The sequence below is a fragment of the Gastrolobium bilobum genome, unplaced genomic scaffold (genome assembly GCF_033153095.1).
Source record: "Gastrolobium bilobum isolate Gb01-03AN ecotype WA unplaced genomic scaffold, APGP_CSIRO_Gbil_v1 utg15030, whole genome shotgun sequence".
In the NCBI taxonomy this organism is placed as follows: domain Eukaryota; kingdom Viridiplantae; phylum Streptophyta; class Magnoliopsida; order Fabales; family Fabaceae; genus Gastrolobium; species Gastrolobium bilobum.
Genome location: NW_026897079.1, coordinates 140993 through 154433, shown reverse-complemented (window position 1 = coordinate 154433; position 13441 = coordinate 140993). Strand labels below are relative to the sequence as shown.

Below are 13441 nucleotides of genomic sequence, written 5' to 3'. Positions count from 1 at the left end.
ATCAATTATTTGACAGTTCAAATAATTTATTTCCTGAAGTAGAAGCCGGTGCTTGAACCAAGTTCTCGAAGGAGCGAAAGTATATGCTCAATACAAAGTGAAAATTCTTGGTAGAGAATGATGACATTATTAACTCTTGAGGGCATTTGGTTAAACAAAGAATATATTTCACTCACGAGGGAGTAATTTGATTAGACAAAGAATGTGTTGAGGAACTAGAAAATTCGTTAACAATTTCTCAAACTCGTTGACAAATTCATCATTACATTCTCTATCAGGTTTATTTCGGGACTAAACCAATTCAATATCAATTAGCTCAAAATCTAGCTATGCACTAAACTCGGTCTAAGTACACAATATTTAGCTTCCTTTTGAATTTGGGTTTTTTATCATCATATAACTTTTTTTTTTTTTAATAACTTTTAGGTTCCTTGTTTGAAAAGCTTAGCCACTAGTAGAAGCAAACAAATCCATGCAAATGAGTGGTGACAAATTCATGTCTCATCTCAGAATGGGTATGGTAATTTGGCACATGTGTTGGTTTGATTTCAGAATTTTTGTATCCAAGTTGACAAAGAAATGGAATATGTAGGCTACAATATGCCATAATTTCGGTTGGACTCTGAGACTATGTGAGTGAGTGAGTGTCTGAATGTTCTGGAATGAGTTTCATGATCTGAATAGATAGTCTTAAACATCAAAAGGGAAAATTTTAAAATTGAGGTTAATTTATGCTTGTCAAGAGTTAAGTGATAGAGAGGGCGTTGGTATATATCCTTTTCCCAATATTAATGCACAGCGCAGCACCACTACAGTGACCACTTCATTGATCTCCTCCGCACTCTGCCTAATCACACTCATCCCTTGTACACAAATACATTTATTATAGCCAGTCTGTGGCAGAGTTATTTTCTTCTCACTAAAGATTCTTGAAAATGTACAAGTGTAGATATCTGAAATTGTTAGATGGTGAGAACTTGTAAAATGAAACTTACCCTTGTACACAATATTGAGCACTACTATTTATTTCTGAGTAATGGAATTGGCTAATATCTTTGCACATACTGATGTGAAGTGATTAATTAATTAGCAGTACTTCAGCAGCGTCAAAATTGTTTGATTTTTATTCATTATGTCGTTAAATGTTATTTGGTTCTGAAAAATGTAAATTGATCACTGCAAAAGTAGGAAACTTCATAGCAAACATGCGCATGGAAGTACAACTTCTAGACTTACAAACATTCATATCCTTGCCTTATATATATATATATATTCTTTTGAACTAGACATTAATTAATACATGTTGCCCCAAGAAAGGAGGAGTTTATTTTGTTAATTTGGAAGAACTGGAACAGAGAAATATGGCCCAGCCATTGGTGCTTCAACGCCCATTCTTGATTCACTTGCAACATCTCCAAGAAAACCATTGTAGAAGGCTTTAACCTTTGTTACTAAGTAAACAAAAGATGATGCAAGGTACGAGAAGCCCAACTTGTGAAGCTTTTGTGCTTGTTGTCGACTTAGATTTATGCTACGCTTTGCACCATTTTCACGTCCTATATTGTGTTCTTTGAAGTTGTCTTCAGGTTGGATGCGACTCTGATTCCTTATTCGATGATATCCATAGCTTTGGCTTCGAGACAGTAAGAAACCACCGCTCCCTCTTTCTCCATAAGAAGTTGCACAGTGCATTGGTCTCTGGCATCTTACATCACTAACAAGTTGTGAAGCCATGTGGTTGGTGTTTGGAAAGACTATAGGGAGATGGTTTAACAAGAGTGTTGTTGTAATCTGTGGAGCTCAAGGAGTGTCCTCTCTCACTCACTCACTCTTTTAAATCCTAACTCAGATTTGCAAAAGATGAGGACCTTTATATAGAGAAGGCCAACTTGGAGAAGATATGTAGTAAGCAAATTTGAGGCCTATACTGTGCAGCCCACTTATAATAATAAATTACTGTTTAGTCTTTTTTTTTTTTTTTTGGAAACAAAAGGAAAGTAAAAGATAAAACAGCAAAACTAAAACACACTAGGCACAAGCTTAGGCTAGTGAACTCCCATTTGGTCACTCAGCAGGCGGTACAAACAACCAAACGGAAGATCATCAAACAATTGGATAAGCCAAGAAAAATTGCTAGCATACGCAGCCAGCCAGCCAGCCACACCATTACCCTCACTATTTAGTCTATTGATCGATGATAATTGGTATTCGGGTTTGATATGATGCCAAATTCATGTTCTGTGAGTCAAATATTTGAGGAGTGTAACCAACATCGTTTTAAAGGACACAATGTTCTATTATTTTAAGTAAAATGACTGTATTTTAATATCATATGTTTCTCATATATAAATACTTGAAAAAGCTCGAATTTAAGAGCAAGTGTTGAAAAATTTAAGTGTGATGGGGTTTGATATTGATTGATAATGAATTAAGTGAAGTTCATATAAGTAGGAAGACTCATAAATTCAATGTCTTAAAATTTTGGATTTAAACATGATTTCAGACCAATTTACTACAGTTAATTTTGTTTAGTCTATTGATGGTAGTTTTTGTCACCTCCCGCTAACAGGAAGTAATAAATGTTAAGATTAATGCTTACAGAGAAATCCTTAGAAATTGGAAGATTAAAGTTAGGGGTGTTTGATAGAGGAGGATTTTTTTTTACCCGAGAATTATGTTTCTCCGGAATATGGTGGAAAAATAAGTTTCCTGTGAAGGTTATCAAAAAGTTGTTTAGTAAGCCAAAATATTACCAGGATTTTTGTCAGAATTTTCATATCTAATTTTTTCATTTTCATGAGAAAGTGAATTTTGGTTTACATTTTACACATAAAACAAAATTCTGGCAAAATCATATTTCTGAAAAAAATTTCAGAAATCTTTTACCAAACATGAATAAATTGAATTATCACTCTCACTTTTCGAGGAATATGAAAATAAATCTTTTACCAAACACCCTCGTAAAGTCTTATATTAATTATGAATAAATTAATTAAAAATCATATAATTGGAAAGCCCTATAAATTCAAATTTTTGAGATTTTAAAAGATTTATTCTATTAGATTATCGTTTAGCCCTGTCATGCCCACCAGTTCCAAGATATGTCATATGGGATTTAGCAGAAAACAACAAATTAATTTTACTGCAGATACTACCGAGGGCTGCGAAATATCGTGTAATAAAAAAATGGGGCCCCTTGAAATACGAATAAGTACAGGACACGTGAAGTGTAGGACCTACTAGGACAAGCGGGGTGGGATTGTCATATTCATTGAATTTCAGTGACATGCAAGTTGGGTTTGGTCACGTAATTGCATGGTAAGGAACATAGCTCACTCTCAACTTGCTCGTGGATGGTTTGTGGAATTTTTCAATTCAGAGAGAGGGTTCGCGATCAAGTGGTTGAATTTTAATTTTCAGTTTCTCTCTTGATTTTGAATCACAAATTTTTCTTTCTCAGGATTCAAAATTAAAGATGCCTTTCTGGCATATATGTGACAAATGCCTTTATTTAACTTTTTTTTTCCTTTTTTAAAAAAAAGAAAGAAAAGAAATTCCACCAGTTCATCAATACCGATTATGCTGGAACAACCACGTGCTGTGTGGTTTATTGCAGGGTGTGCAAAAAAACTGATTCACTTGCTCTATCTTTGATCTAACCTATAAATACCTATTTTTTGAACTGAGTTTAAATACTAATTCACTTTTATTTAGGTCAGTTTTAGACCTAACTTGATTTAATAAAGACCCATTGATCCAAAACTTGACCTACACCCATTACGCAAAAAAAAAGAAAAGAAAATCACAATTACATTAAAAGAAAAGTTTTAACATAAAACCATTATGTGAAAAATTTTTACGGAAAATATTTTCATCAAAATTTTTCGCAAAATTTTTGAAGAAAAATATTTTCATGAATATTTGTGACTAAAACTATTTCTGTAAAAAAATGTGACGGAAAAATTTTTTTGTCAAATTTTTTTACAGAATCTAAATTTCGTCAAAATATTTTAAAAAAAAAACATATTCATCAAAAATTTCGACGAAACACATTTCCATCGAAATTTTTTGACGGAAAAAAATTTCATCAAAATTCTTTACAGAATTCAAATTTCGGCGAAAGTTTTAGTGAAACACATTTCCATCGAAAATTTTCGACTAAATATTTTCGTCAAGTTTTTTGATAAAACAAATTTCCATCAAAATTTTCAACGGAACACATTTCTGTCAAAAATTTTCGTAAAAATTTTTGACACAAAATATTCTGATAAAAAATTTTGACGGAAAAAATATTCTGTCAAAATTCTTTAGAGAATTTAAATTTCGTTGAAAGTTTCGAATGAAACATTTTCCTCAAAACGATTTCCGTCGAAATTTTCGTCGGAACACATTCCCATCGAAATTTTGAACGAAAAACATTCCATCAAATTTTTTGACGGAATTCTTTTTTCGTTTAAAACATTTGATAGAGGAAATCATTTTCGTCAAAACTTTTGACGGAAACTAAATTTCGATAGAAAATTTATTTTTGTAAAAATTTTCATTAGAGAAAAAATTCTGTCCCTTTTCGACAAAAAGTATTCCAACGAAAAAATAATTTTGTGACGAAATTTTCGTCGTTTGCAACGTAGAAATTTCGACGAAATTTTGTGATGAAACCAAGTCAAAAACGGGTCAGGTCATATTTGATCCACTTCAGAAACCAAAAGTCAGACCTACTTCAGAAACCAAGTCAGGTCAGATCCGACTCGATTCTGAACTAGTTCAAAAAAATTCAAACCAAGTCAAACCTGACTTGGATCAAATTAAAGTGAGTCAAGTCAAAATATCTGACCTATAAAAATCAAGTTAGGTCAAGTTGGCACAAAAACCTGATCCGACCCGACGCATGCACACCTCTAGTTTATTTAACCTTTCTTGTGTAACATATCTAAAGAGTGTTAACCGTCATAATCTTTAAAATGTTTAAAGACTTGGTGCTTGTTTGTTTTACATTTTGCAATCCTTAAAATACGTATTCAATTAAAAGAATTGATTGCTACAGTATAACTGTGTTTGGTTGAAAAAATTTGGTGGGTAGAATCAATTCTGGTTCCTAAAATTGATTTTAGGAGAAGTAGACATTTTTAGCTGTTTTGTTGAAAAATATTTATTTATTATTATTTTTTTGTTTTTTGGTGAACGAAAAATATTTATTTTTAAGTGTACGTAGAACCGCAATTTGTCACATTAATTACTTTTTATCCCTAGTTTTTCTTATAATAATTTTTTCTTCTTCTCTAAATTGGACTATATATGCTCGTTTTCGTAAACACAAATCTATTCTTTCAAAATTAATTCTATCAAAATTTAAATTAAACAAATCCTTAATCATGTTAAGGACTAAATTAATTTATATTCAGTTTAGTATACTATTGAGAGTTTAAGTAAAAAAATTTGGTATGAAATTTATATAACTAATTTATTCATTAATTTTTTTACTTTCATTTTTGAAGGTATATCATCTAACCTTTAGTCTTTCAAGAATGTTATCCCTACATGAATTATTAGTGACACTGCTCGATATTAGGGCGCAACAATAATGATTTGGTGAATATTAACAACACCCCTTACAAGTTACAATACTTTCTTAATTATCACACTTATTTCATATGAATTTTACTAAATAACTCAAATCCATCCTTTAACCCACATGAAATTTACGTCTGGTGCTATAATTTCTGAGAAGGCCATTTTATTTTGTTGAAAACGAACTGAAAACAACAGTACATAGGATTTTTGTTTTGTTGATAAGGAGCTGAAAACAACAGTGCATACATGTGACATTGAGAAGGGAGGGTTCAATTCAAAAGACAAAAAGGAATGCAGAATCTAAATTTGGAAATAAAAGGGACCTGAAATGAAAAGGAACACATAAATTATGACGGTACCCAGCAAATTAAAAAAGAAAGAAATTAAGGCGGTGTTCTTCTTCGTTTTGTCTGTGTCTTTATGGATGCAATAATATTAATGCTCACGGTGTGTTTCATGCACATTTATTTTTGGATGATCAGTTCACGTCAGATTGAGCTGGCCAATTTATCCTTTTCTTCACTATCTTGAACTCTTTGTGTTTCAATCTCAGTTCCCCTTCGCTTCTCATTTTATGATTTACGTAAGAACAAGGAAATCAAGTATGTAACCACTTAGGTGTTACATTTAAGCTTATGGAGTACGGTTTTTCGGGTAAGAAAATGAAAGCATAGTGTAAATGCCAGTTAAAAAAAAATACTGAGGTGTGGGCTTGATTGCATTCTCCAAAACTTTAATTTAACCACTAAAATCTTCTTAGCAAGGAATCCGATTTCTTTGAAGTTTGTTCTGGTTAATTATCTCAATATGTACTATATATACTAGCTATGTATAGTAGCATACGTACCCTACAGATTTTAATTAAACAAGCATATTAATTTCGATTAAAAAAAAGTTTAATTGCTGTGGGGGTACTCAAAAGAGTGCAAGAGGATGATAATTCAAAGTGGAAATTAAGTGGAGGCCATTCAGAACCTTGCAACTAGGTCAAATCATCTCAAATATGAGAGTCACATATTTGAATCGGTAGTACAGAAAAATAACTTCTTTCCAAGGGAAAAGAACATAAGTATTTATTTTTTTAAAAAAAGATATTATAAACTAGTATGATTGTAGAGAATGAGTGGTGGATGATCGAAGTCCGAGCTGGCAACAATTACTAACAGCTGAACGATCATTGTAGGTCAACTTCTACCATTTATTGTTTTCGCACAAGAGCAATTATACTCTTTTTCTTTTTTAAAAAGAATTATTCTATATTGCCAATTAGTCCTCAGTTGAAAAATACTCATTACACGTTACTCATATCTACATCTTTCACATTAGGGGTAAGTTACGGTATAAGTGTCCAGAAAATAAAATAGGGTCACCTCTAATCAAATGATAAAAATTATGCAGATATTTATGAGATAATGTTTTGTGTAAGTGTATGTTCCATTATAGAACTTGGTTATATATATATATATATATATATATATATATATATATATATGAGAAAAAAATTTCTCAAGCAGCTTGAGATAAGTTTATCTCCGGCTATCCCAGAACTACGTCGTTTTATTTATTTATTTTCTTATATTAATTGATTCACCTTTGAATGATTATAATTCCCTTTTTATCTCTCTTCCTTTATCACTATTGATCTATCTTTGTACGGTTATGATTTAGTAGTCGGAGATAAGATTATCTCAAGCAGTTTGAGAAATGATAAGCCCTAAGATTATCTCAAGCAGCTTGAGAAATGATAAGCCATATATATATATATATATATATACATATATATATATATATACATATATATATATATATATAAACCATTATAGATCTTTAAAATAAGGGCGTGCAAAACAACCAAACCAAATAATAATTTTTTTAAATCAATTTTGAAATTGAATTGATTTTATAAATAAACTTAAAATTTAAACCGAACCAAAAAAATTGGTTCAAAACCAATTCAGCATATTCAAACCTTGGTTCAAAATCGGTTCTGAAGCATGAACCGATTCTAAGATATAAATTGTTTTTGAACCGTTACCAAACTAATTTTAAACAGTTTCGAATCTGAAAAAATAAAAAATAATTTGGTTCGAAATTGGTTTTGATTTAGTTAAAAATCCAATTCAAGTCGACGGTTGTCCACACTTATCTTAAAAAGGATTTGCATCTATCATGTCACATAATATAAAAAATTTTCCTAAACACACAACATTTTGTGGGACCCGCACTTTTTGAAGCAAAAAAAAAAACTAAGGCACGCAAAACGAATCTTTATAACATTACACAATCACTTTTTCTATCTTATAACTCTTATAAAATCCATCTTAAAATGTGACAATTTCTTCTTCACTCTCTTTTTTTTTAATAAAAAAACAATTAATTATATTCATCGTGCACTGATGGGATGTTTTTTTAATTAGTATTTGAATAATCACATTAAAAAGAATAATATTGGAATATAAGAAAAAAACAGCTTAGCCTCTGGGCTTTTAGCCTGTTGGTTTGATTGGACTTTTAGCCTCTGGGCTGACCAATATATGATTTTGATCTCCTAATAATTTTTTATTGCGGTTAAATCTTTTAATCGTTTTACCTAAGAAAATTAGATCTTCATTAGTCTGTTGTTTAACATTACAAGTCAGTGAGACGTAGCCAATGATTTACATAAATGGCGTAATACTTTATTAAGTTAATATCGTAATGGACCCACAGACAATTATAAATAAATAAAACATAAAATGATATATTTGAATATAATAAAATAATGTATTTAAATAAATTAAAGTCACTGATGATTCTAGTAAAATGTTTTACTTAATAAAGTGTCATGCTACTTATAGAATTCCTTGGTTATATCAAAAATTTCTACTATTAATTTGACGACAGATTAACGGAGGGACCTACTTTTTTTCAATAGAAAAAGCTAGAAGATTTGTTTGCTGCAAAAAAATTATTGTGAAACCAAAATCACACATTAATCATAGTTGAGGGACTAAGTACAATTAAGCCATAATAAAACAAAAAAATGCATGTTCTAACAAATTTTTTTCTAACTTTTTTTCTTCCAAAATAAGTAAAGTTTAAATGTGATGTAAGTTTATATTGATGCACAAATATCACGAGTCTTAAAAAAATTGTGTTATTGTATAATAAAAATTAGAGAAAAGTTCACAAATCCCAATGTGGTTTATTATTTTATCATTTATATCTCTATGTTTTTTCTTCTTATCATCCTCTGCGATTTTTTTTTTCCATCTAAATCAATCTTTAACACAATTAGTAATTGAGCTAACTTGTCTATTTTACTTTTATTTTATATTGGAGTTTTGTCTACCAAAAATAAAATCTGACCTTAAAAATAAAAATGGTGACAAAATCTAGTTAATTATAAACTGAAAAAACAACAAGTAACATATGGGAGAACAATAACTATTGGAAAGGGGGCCCGAAAAAATTTCACAGGAAGCGGTTTATAGTTAGAAGTGACAAAATAAAGGAGATCACATTAACCAAAGAAACAATTAGAGAGTATTGACCCAAGATCAATATGTAAATTAATGTCTCTTTTATTTTTCTCCTCTTATTTATACAATTCAATATTAATATTATATTTTGAGAAATGATTCCCATACACCATATATTTTATATGATTTCTTATACTTTTTTATATTCAAAAATAGAAAAAAATGTTGAAATATATATGAAAAAAATATTTCTCTTGTGAGCCCATAACGACGTCGTTTTGAGGTTGAAAAATTAAAAAATTTAAAAGATAAAGACTAAAAGAATCGCGGAATAAATTATAATTTTAAAAAATACATTTTTCTCAACCCCAAGATGACGACTTCCTTTTGGGTTCATTGAAGACAATATATCTTCATTGACCGGAGATACACTAAACAATATATATATATATATATATATATATATATATATATATATATATTATTACCTAAAAATATAATATAAAATTATAAGAAAATAATATAAATAGAGTATAAATAATATTGTTATGGTAGTATAAAAATAATAAAACGATAGCTGCTTAGGAAACAACGAGGAATTGGTTAAGAAATAATAAAATAAAGATCCATTTATTTATAAAGTGTTTACATTCAAAATTTTGAATTTTAACTTTTTTTTGTGATTTTTTTATAGGGATATTTTATTCGTTCTGTGAAACCTTGGAAAGAGGCAGGACATATGATTGTTCTTCATGTCTTTATAATGACACTAAATAATTACTAGCACCCCAAATCTTTATATCAAATTAATTAGTAACTTTTTATACAAGTAAAATTATAATAACCCTCACTAGTAATTGTGGATTTAATATTGAAGAATAATTAGAAGTAAAAGAAATAAAGTCACCTTTGGTGAAAAAGAGAGTTAAAATGACAGTTAAGGGATAAAAATGCGGGTAAATAAAGTTATCCAAAAAGTGAAAATAAAATAGAAAGGTGACTAGAAAAATATTCTAGTCTATTGGGTAAAGTTTGGTAATGAATGGAGGTGGGTAGATAGATGAACTTATACCCGCTGGTATAATGAACTTGCTTAAGTGACTAGGGAGTCACTATTCTCATTCTCATTTCGTGACTTATACGGGAGGCAGAGACAGAGAGCATGAAAATGAAGAAAAAAAAAGGATTTTGATGGAAATCTTCCAAAATTCATAACTTGAGCTAGAGACCTCCAAATCACTTCGTTCCAAAGCCAAACTTGTGAGAAATTTCGAGAGGAATCCATTGGTACTAGTATTTCTGGGTGGGTTTCACTGTAGAGAGAGATCTCCTCCTCTAAAGATTTCGAATTTCATGGAAAAGATGGATTTTGATGGAGCTTGAGGCCATGGGAGCTTAGATACTCATCCCTCCTTTGTTTTAGAGTGCATTGTGGTAAGAAATTCCCTTCCTTTTCATGTTTTTATGACGATTGAATTTATGGTTTCATTTTGAAAATTTGGTTTGATTGAGCATGTTAGAGCTTGATTCAGGTTTAGCTCATGTTGAGAAAAGTGTTTAGATGAGAATTTTAACGGTGAAAATGTATCTGAAAAATTAAAGATACCATATTTTTGAATAGTGTTGTATACGTGAATAGTGACGTATACATGAATAGTATTGTAGAGATGAACAGTACCGTAGTACCGTATATATATGAATTAATGAATCTTGGATTAGAGGTATGTGATAAGCGTGAATTTGATGGACTAAAGCATTGGAATCATGAAGTTGGCATGAATTCCTTTATGTGCCTCTTAGCCATTGACAAAGGAAGTATGTGCTATCTGTTTTACAAATCGAGCATACTTTTATGCGTGAAATAATATTCTAAGGTGTATGGACCTTCGCTTTGGTGAAATAAAAAAGAAAATAAGGTAGCTCCTTTGTATGACCTTAAAATGAGTTTTAGCCATTTTCAAAGGAGGTATATGTTCGGAGATATTATTTCGCAAAGTGAGAACACTTATATGCATAAAATAATTTATATAGGTGGCTATGCTTGGGTTTAGGCACTAGACAAAGAGAAATCTTATAGCTCCATTGTAATGGGCATTCTGCCTTAAGTTGGGACTATTCTAAGACTAAGTGAATATGTGAAATTTTGTGGGGATTTATTGAACAAAGAACCACCCACTCATGACTTAATATGATTAAGTAAGAAGAAAATAAACAATAAAGTGTGTGTCTTGTATATTTACATGGCATTATATCATTTTATTGAGTTTTGTGTTGAATTCCTTCTCTAGGTGTACCTAGGGACTGTGAACGTTTGGATTCTCGTGGAGCATGATAAATAGCTTGTTCTTCAAGTAAGCAAATTGTAAAGCTCCAAGAGGTAAGCTCTATGTTTATGGGGTTCGCTCCTACTTTGTGTTCCGCCATAGTGTACGGACTGTGGTCAGGTTGTATGATATGTATGAGATATATGATATAGATGCATTCATATAGAGCTATATGACAATATGATATGTTTTGTTTTGATGTATTTACTTTGATATGTGTTAATATGATATGTTTTGTTATGATATGACTTCTGTAATATGATTTCTGTAACAATATCTGGCCATTGATTGTATAGTACCCGGATGTTCGCTTTGGGGTCCTCCCTCGGGACTGATGGTGTACGCCTCTGATATGTTCTGGTTCCGCTTTGGGGTCCTCCCTCGGGAACACGTGCGTTGATTTCCGCTTGGGGTCCTCCCTTGGGAATGACTGCGTACGCCTCTGATATGTTCTGGTTCCGCTTTGGGGTCCTCCCTCAGAAACACGTGCGTTGATTTCCGCTTGGGGTCCTCCCTCAGAAACACGTGCGTTGATTTCCGCTTGGGGTCCTCCCTTGGGAATGACTGCGTACGCCTCTGATATGTTCTGGTTCCGCTTTGGGGTCCTCTCTCGGGAACACGTGCGTTGATTTCCGCTTGGGGTCCTCCCTTGGGAATGACTGCGTACGCCTCTGATATGTTCTGGTTCCGCTTGGGGTCCTCCCTTGGGAACACGTGCGTTGATTTTCGCTTGGGGTCCTCCCTTGGGAATATCTGCGTACGTTTCTGATAAGATATGTGTATATGTTTTGTTTAGTTATGATGTTTGATTATATGACATGTTTTATGGGATATGTATGATGATTTTGTAAAAGATATTTATTACGTACGTTGATTTCCGCTTGGGGTCATCCCTTGGGAACGATTGCGTACGTCTCTGATATAACACGTTTTGTTTTGATGTGAGTATTGTGATGATTTTTGTAAAAGATATTTGTTACGGGCGTTGATTTTCGCTTGGGGTCATCCCTTGGGAATGACTGCGTTTGTCTTTGATAAGATATGTATATATGCTTTGTTCAGTTATGATAATTGCTTATATGATGTTTTGTATATTATGTATCTGACTGTCATGCAGGAAGTGAGCCCAGGGTATGGAGGGTTTTCCATAAACCTGGAGTTTACTAGAGATTCGTCTCTAACCCCGTTTGGGGATATGATTTCAGGAACACAGTTAATTGAAGAGTCTCATGGGACAAGGACACTAATCGTGGCTAGAGGTACTACTATGAGGATGTGGAGTTCTGGGTGGTCGGATGCTACTATTTGTTTTAGACGTATTTTTGGAAAAGATGTGTTGTTGCATAGTGTTCATATTCGATACATGTACATTTATGTATTCAGGCATGATGATATGACTATGTAGTATTCAGTTATGTTATGTATTGGATTGCATGCTATTAGATTTGTGGCACGGAGCCAAGTTCAGCATGCGCCCATAGATGGGTATGACTGGTACTTCTGGAAATATATATTGTTTAAACTGTCTATCAGGAACTCTTGAGAGTGGGATTGGAAAATCCCCAGTTGTCCGATTTACAGAGGTTACTCTGTCCGATTTTCGACTCCATAAAATAAGAATTAAATTAGAAGAAGTATGCAATGTGATATGTCATGTGAAAAAGGATTAAAGAAAAAGAAAAAGTTAGTTCGTATTTTCGTAAGTTAAGTCTTCCGCTGTTTCTGTTAAGTATCATATGTATGTTAATTGAACCGGCTCGAGGCTGGGGATGTTACAAAAATAGTGGTAAAATTGACAAATTAGTTTAATTACCGGCAATATTAAATGTGGACTTGGATGGAAACAAATCACATGAGAATAATTGATAATAAAAAAAAATATAAGATGAAAGAGTATATTGGGGTTTATGAATTTCCCCCCCAAATATTAAGGATTATATTTATCTCATTTTATATGAGATAAACAACTTTCCTACACACCCATAAAGGAGTTGGGTCCCATCACTTTTTTTCTCTCTTCTCTTACCTGTGAGTCCCATTTATAATTTTTATTTGTACAACACGAGGTAACTTTTTTCCTACAAC

General features: G+C 31.8%; 1 protein-coding gene and 1 long non-coding RNA gene across 2 annotated transcripts; one reads left to right on the top strand and one right to left on the bottom strand.

The window, feature by feature from the left end:
* Positions 1-1215: 1215 nt before the first annotated feature.
* Positions 1216-2258, bottom strand: LOC133303935 (uncharacterized). The gene has a single exon (XM_061503911.1). The coding sequence runs from the start codon at positions 1732-1734 to the stop codon at positions 1333-1335; it is 402 nt and encodes a 133-aa protein (XP_061359895.1). The 5' UTR covers positions 1735-2258; the 3' UTR covers positions 1216-1332.
* Positions 2259-10180: 7922 nt separating this feature from the next.
* On the top strand, positions 10181-12779 carry LOC133303938 (uncharacterized). The gene is made up of 3 exons (XR_009750534.1): positions 10181-10466; positions 11321-11409; positions 12562-12779. It is a non-coding gene; the product is annotated as an uncharacterized LOC133303938 (long non-coding RNA).
* Positions 12780-13441: the final 662 nt, after the last annotated feature.